Here is a 6980-nt window from a genome sequence, read left to right on the forward strand (position 1 = left end):
ATAGTGCTTAAAGTGAAAAAAATATTTTTTTATTTTATTGCATTACTTCTTATTGAGGTGATATTGGTCTACACTATGTATGATTCAGATGAACAGGTTCACCCCTCTTCAGTTGTATGCTGCCATACTCCACCAAGGTATCTACAGTCCTCCATCACAATCAACTCCACTCCTTCCACGTTTTGCTTCCCACTTCTCTTCATCTTTCTCCAGTTGCTTAAATTCTGCAAATTTCTAGGGCTACTTTTGGTTTAGTTTTATCAGTTTCTTTGTTTCATTTCTCTATATTCCATATAATATATAATAATCTGCTATTTTTCTTTCTAGTTCTAACTTATTTCACTAAGCAAAATAACCCCAACTGCATTTATCTTATAAATAGCAAGACTTCAACTTAAAAAGTAAAAGTAACAGGGCCCCTCCCTGGTGGCACAACAGGTTAAAGCTCAGCATTGCAAGCAAGTCACAACCATTTCAGTATGAGTTGGATCCCTGGCCCTAAAGGTGACTAACATGGTGCAGGAGACCTCTCCTGAACCAACCACTGCTCCCCTCAGCAGTGTACTTTGTAGATCTGCCTGTTTTGCACCCTACTCTGTCTCTGGTGAATCCTCTACCTCCCCTGCACCTCTGGCCTGTACCCGAGTTCTGTATGCATAAATATTTTTTAAAAAAGAAATACATTATTTCATTATTTACATATGCTATGTCTTCCTTATTTACACATCTTTTCTAAGGCACTTAGGTTATTCTGTACTTTGGCTATGGTAAACAGTGCTATAATGAATATAGGCATAAGCAAATCCCTTTGCTTTATTTTGTGTTTTTGCATTTTCAAGTAGTTACCTAGGAATAGGATTGCTGTCCATATGGTAGATCTATTTATAATCTTTTGAGAAACCTTCATAGAATTTCCCATAGGGAGTGGACCACTCAACATCCCATACTGTGGCTCCTTTTTCTCAATACCCTTGCAACACTTTTTTCTGTTCTTTTTGCTAAAGGTCATTCTCATATGTGTGGGATGGTATCTTACATGGTCTTGCTGATAAATAATGATGAACAGTATTTCATGTGCCTGTGAAGTCTTCTATTTAGTTTTGCTCACTTTTTGATTGGATTATTTGTGTTCTTGTTGAAAAATTGTATGGGTTCTTTGTAGATCTTGGATATTAACTTCTAATCAGACATGATATACAAATATTTTCTTACACTCAGTAGGGTGTTGACATAAAGGTTGGATTCTTTACTTCCTATCCTGTTGTGGATGGTTCTTAACCTACTACTTTTTAAGGGTATTCTGTACACACTCACACACACACACACACACACACACAAAATATATAATAAGCAGAATTCTCACTTTTTGACAAAAAGTCACAATGAAAGGTTATTTTTTGACAAGTGTTCAATAAACTATATTTTTACTTCAGTTGGAGTACTAAAAATTATAAGTAAACAAGTTTGTCAGTATAGCAAGTTATATATTACACATCTGAAAACAATTATTAGATTGTATTTTTCTCACTGCTATTTTTCTCAACTATCCTCAATCCTTAAGTATCAAAAATTAATCTATACCTAAGGCTCAACGTTAGCTCCAAACCCTCTCCAATATACTTCTTCATAGAAGCCTAGTTTATTTTCTCTTTACCAAACACTATAGGAAAATAAGCTCAGTCATAAATTTAATAATCTATATTTATATATTTACACTTCATTTATGTATCAGCAAGAGAGAGGACACCACAGTAATAATCACTATGCTGTTGAAAATTAATTAACGAAAACCCTGAGAATTTTCTAATCATATATGCATGTATAAAATCACATAAATATATAACATAAAACATATGTAGCATGTATGACTATATTAAATATAAGTGTACAGCAGATGCATAATGTATATATAGCCCAGGCAATCTCATTGTAATTACAAAAAAAAGAAAATCACACATATTACATATGTTTCTAGATAATTACTCATTGTAAATATTAAAACAAAAAAATCCCTAAACACTTATTTATTTGTGTGTGTGTAATATTCATGTATCTGTATTATAACATACTAATATCAGCTATTTTAGAAACTGAGGACAAATTTTGAGTTATCTGAATTCTTTATATCACTTTACTGTGAAGATATTCATTGTGAACCTAAAAGTGAGCTCAAAACTATTAAATTGAGTAATTGTAGACATAAAATGAAGATGAACTTCAGGCATAAAGAGGGAGCACTGTAGGAGATCACATTCTACACAATGTAAGCACACATGAAAACCTGACATTTAAAAGATTATTTTCTTTCCTTTTGGTATTTATTCATTTAGATATTGTATGCTAGATTTTCAAGTTTGAGGATATGCACTGTGGATCTTTCTCTATTTCATTTGCGAAGGCAGGGCTATAAGAATGTATAACATTAAACAGGAAAATCCCACTGAGTTATTATTATTATTATTTTATTATCTTGTTCTATTATGAGTGAATAAAAATAATGTGTTGGGTGGGAATTGGAGATTCCTCATCTTTAAACAGTTGGCTTTTAACCTGAGTTAAAAAAAATATGAAAAGCAAAACAGAGAATGGCAATCTGTAATACTCTACATCATACACTTTATATGCATCAGATCTATTTAAGATTATGTTAATAAAAACAGCATTAAGTTAATTCAAACACTGCAACAAATAATTAATGGAATTCTCATTTTTGATAAAAGGTAACAAAAAATCTTATTTTTCAAGTTTTCACTAAATAAGCTTTAAATATATTTTTACTGTAGCCAAAATACTAAAAACTATCTTGTAAGTAAACAAGCTTGTGAATGTAGCAGACTATATAAATTACACATTTCAAATCTCAATTTCCACATACCTTATTTTATTGGCTATTAGTGTATAAAGTTTAAATTCAATATTTAACGTGGTTTCATCTCCAAGTATTGAAAGAATTCCAAAATCACTTGCTCACCAGTTTTAATTCTGAAGTGTCTATAACCTTCACCATAGCAATATTTTTCTCTTTCTCCTTCATCATTTTCTTTTCCTTAAAGTTGCAAACAATAACCAGGAGAGCTATGCAGAAACCTCTCACTAAGGTGAACTTTGGTTCTTCCTTGGACTTTAAGACTAATCTGGTCTAGATTGTGATTGACAAAGCCTTGCTTGTTGATGTTATGCAGTCCTTTCAAGTTCCAACCAAGCACAGGGGATTGTTAATGTTTACTCATTCCTCATCTCTGGAATGGTCTCCAACTATAGCAGTTCACTGAGATTGCCAAATGGCACCAGTATTCACAGACAAATAATTGAAATATATAAATGTATAATAAAATAAATGAGTTACTATGTACTGAAAAGAAGTGAAATGAAGACAAGTTGGAAATTATAGGGAAGCAGATTTAATTAAAGTTAGAGGTTACACAGTAACTCATATGGAGTGTGACAGAGTCACATCAGTCTAAGTTTCTTCAGATCTTAAGATTCTACAGGTCCATGAAACTATTTCCTTCTTAAGGCTACTGGCACAGCCAAGTAGATGGGATTGTTACATTTGGGTTCATACTAAAGTACATTCAAATCCCTACCCTGCCTTTCATTAGCTTTAAGAATTTGAGGGAATCTCTAAAGCATTTTCTTCATTTGTAGAATGATAATAGATAATAATAGTCTCTTTATGAAAAGTATTTTGTACAATTCTTGTCATAAATACCCAAGGCAGAAAATTTATTATTGTTGTTGTAATCCTTGTTGCTGCTTTTTGGTTGCCATTAAAAAAATTCTAAATAATAAGATATAATTGGGCCAATATTTTCAATAGTGTGTGAATTGTAAAGTATTTTTAATATGTCTGCTAAGCACCTATAATGTACTAGGCACTCTGCTGGCAGCTGAGAATAAAGTAATCAACCGGTCACCATTTGGGAGGTTAGGGACACAATGGTGAACAAGACAGAAAAAATTCACTGTTTTCAATTCAAGGAGTTTACAATAAATAGGTAAAGAAGATAATTTATGTACTTTAGTCAGTAATGTAAGAGGGAATTAAACTTCAGGGAATGATGGGATGGGTTCTCTGATCAGATGATACTGATCTGAAACATAAAGAAAAAATCATGAAAAGACTGGGACAAATTATTTCAAGGAAAAAAAAAAAAAGGTAAGTTCAATGATTCTGAGTTGATAATATGCATATCATGTTCAAGGAGAACATGAAAAAAGACTACCAAAACCAGACCTTAAAAAATAACATTAAGTGGATCCCTCCCTGGTGGCACAGTGGGTTAAGTACAGCACTAAGAAACTAAAGCCATTTCAGCATGAGTTCGATCCCCTGCCCCAGAGGTGATCCACATGGTGCAGCAGACCTCTCCTGACCTGCCCACTGCTCTCCTAAGCAGTGTACTTTGTCAGTTGGTCTGTTCTGCTCCCCATGCTGTCCCTGGTGAATCCTTTCACCCATTACACCTCTGACCTGTACCCCAGTTCTGTATGCATAAATAAACAAATCTTTTAAAAAATAACATTAAGTGGCCCTCCCTGGTGGCGCAGCAGGTTAAAGCACAGCACTGAGAATCGAAAGCCGCTTCCCCATAAGTTCAATTCCCGCCTGCCCCGGAGGAGATCCACATGGCGAGGCAGACCTCTCCTGACTGCTGCTCCCCTCAGCAGTGTGCTTCGTCGATCTGCCTGTTCTGTTCCCCACTCTGTCTCTGGTGAAGCCTCTCACCGCCCCTAAGCCTCTGGCCTGTACCCCAGTTTTGTATGCACAAATAAATAAATCTTTAAAAAAAAATAACATTAAGTGCTGACTATGGTAAAATATGGAGATGATATTCCAGAGATTTTAGGAAGTAATAGAATGGTAAGTAAGGATAAATGAGATCTGATTTTTGATTTGTGAATTCCTTTATGACTTCTGTCTGAATATTGTAGTGGGGCAAAAGTGGCAAGGAAGTTAGATTGAAATGTTTTCAAAGTTGAAATAAGAGATGGTAACCTGGGAAATGTTTTACGACAGAAACTGATAAGAAGCACTGTGATTTAGGAAATTGTGAATGCTGATTAGAAGGATATACTGACAGATATTTGGGGATCGGTGTGTAAGGTAATACTTGAGTAAGCTGGGTTGGGATTTGCCAGTAGAAGAACGTGGAGGCATGTTAGGAGTTTGTTAAAGAACTAGGCAAAGTGCTGAACCATGGGCTCTAGACAGATAAGAAGGACATTTTCAAATATCAAAAGAAGAAATAATAGCTGCTGAATACAATTAATTTGAAGTCTCTACAAGCTTAAAAGCTGGTAATGTAGGAACACCAGAGCTGTTGCAATAAAAACATAGATCATAGTGTTAAAGAAATGTGAAATAGAAATGTTACAGGGCAGAACAACTGGTAAGAAAGAGATCTAGGATTTCAGGATGGCTAAGTGGGAAGAGAAACATACTACTGAGAGTGAAAAACTGAGAGGATAAGATGCTGAAAACACCATTGATTTGGCTAGATGTTTCTTGCAATTTGGTCCTTGTCAGCAAAATTACATAGCTGTGCAGTAAGAGCTAACAGGAATGCTCTTTTGAGCAAGTAGGAATTGAGAAGTAACTTCTACTTATTCATACTGAATTTCATCACTAATCACTCAACATTCTTCTCTTAGACATAAATACCAGGACTCAACCAATCTTTGAAAACCTTTAACTACTTCATTCAACAAGGAAATATTTGGAGAAACATCTCAACTGGTACAAGCCACAAATCAGGAGTTTTCAAGTTTACCACAAAGAGAAGTTACAATAACTTTTTTCTATGCCTCTGCAGAGCCATTGGGTAAATCTAGTGAAGTGAAATCCAAGGTTTCCAGAGAAACCCATACTGGATAGTTTGCCTCTGAGACATTGCATTGTCAATGAATACCAGAGAAACGTATCTGCTGAGGAAAGTGCCTGCCACTGAGTGAGAACTTAATAATAATTAAAGTTGATAAATAACCTCAATTTTGAAGCTTACCATAGTGGACAGCTGTTGGTTTAGCCTCACTAGAATTCATACACATTTATTTCAATAACAAATCCTCTTCTGACTCTTGTTTTTCATTTCAATAATTTGTGTGTGCCCCTGCTCAATCCTCAGCTCTGGGTTGGGCCCAAGACCCAGAGACATTGGTTTAGGGATAGAAGTTCCTCCAAAAAGAATGACCCCAAGGGCCCATGTGGACTTAAAGAAGTTCTTCTCTTAGGATGCCAAGCCAGCCTGCAAGCATTCATCAGAATTCATTTGGCCCTGATGATCAGAAAACCCTGGCAATTAACTTCAAAATAAAGCAAAAAATAATTTTTAAGCTTTATTTATTTATGCATACAGAACTGGAGTACAGGCCAGAGGTGGAGGAAAGGTGAGAGGATTCATCAGATACAGAGTGGAGAGCAGGACAGGCAGATCAGTGAAGTGTAGAGGGGAGAAGTGGGCAGTCAGAAGAGGTCTGCCATGCCATGTGGGTCACCTCCGTGGTGGGGGATCCAACTCCTACTAAAGCAGCTCCAGCCAGCTTGCTGCACTTTAGCCTGCTGCGCCACCAGGGAGGATCCAAGAAAAAATTTATATAACATGAAATCCATAAGTAAATAATTCTCCAGGGAATATAACAATGTGCTTTTTGTTTTGTTTGTTTTTTGTTTACATTTTTTTTGGGTTTGTTTTTCCTTTCGTTTCATTTTTGCCAATAAAATGACTATATATTTTGGCAATAAAATGACTTCATAAGTCATACTGTCCTACAAGATCACAAAGAGGAAAAAACCTTTCTTTCTCTTGGGTGCCTGTTAAAAACAGAATAAAAATTCCTAGAAAGCCCAAGTAATCTGCTCCCATGCCAGGATTATAGCAAAATACTATTTTTTTTAAAAGATTTATTTATTTGTACATACAGAACTGGGGTACAGGCCAGAGGCTCAGGGTCGGCGAGAGGCTTCACCAGAGACAGAG

The 6980-nt window shown here is 35.4% G+C and overlaps 1 protein-coding gene across 3 annotated transcripts in view; it reads right to left on the bottom strand.

Annotated features, from left to right (window-relative positions):
• TFEC (transcription factor EC) overlaps nt 1-6980 on the bottom strand; it is a 34239-nt gene that overhangs the window by 16798 nt on the left and 10461 nt on the right. The window contains exon 1 of one of the 3 annotated variants that reach the window (XM_004676963.1): nt 2972-3037. The exons of the other annotated variants lie outside the window; for them this stretch is intronic. Within the exon in view, the coding sequence (XP_004677020.1) occupies nt 2972-3037 (66 nt within the window). Of the gene's footprint in view, nt 1-2971; nt 3038-6980 lie in introns of those variants that run through there. 3 annotated transcript variants of the gene reach the window in all.

Source organism: Condylura cristata, unplaced genomic scaffold (genome assembly GCF_000260355.1).
Source record: "Condylura cristata isolate star-nosed mole 26May11 unplaced genomic scaffold, ConCri1.0 scaffold00005, whole genome shotgun sequence".
NCBI lineage: Eukaryota > Metazoa > Chordata > Mammalia > Eulipotyphla > Talpidae > Condylura > Condylura cristata.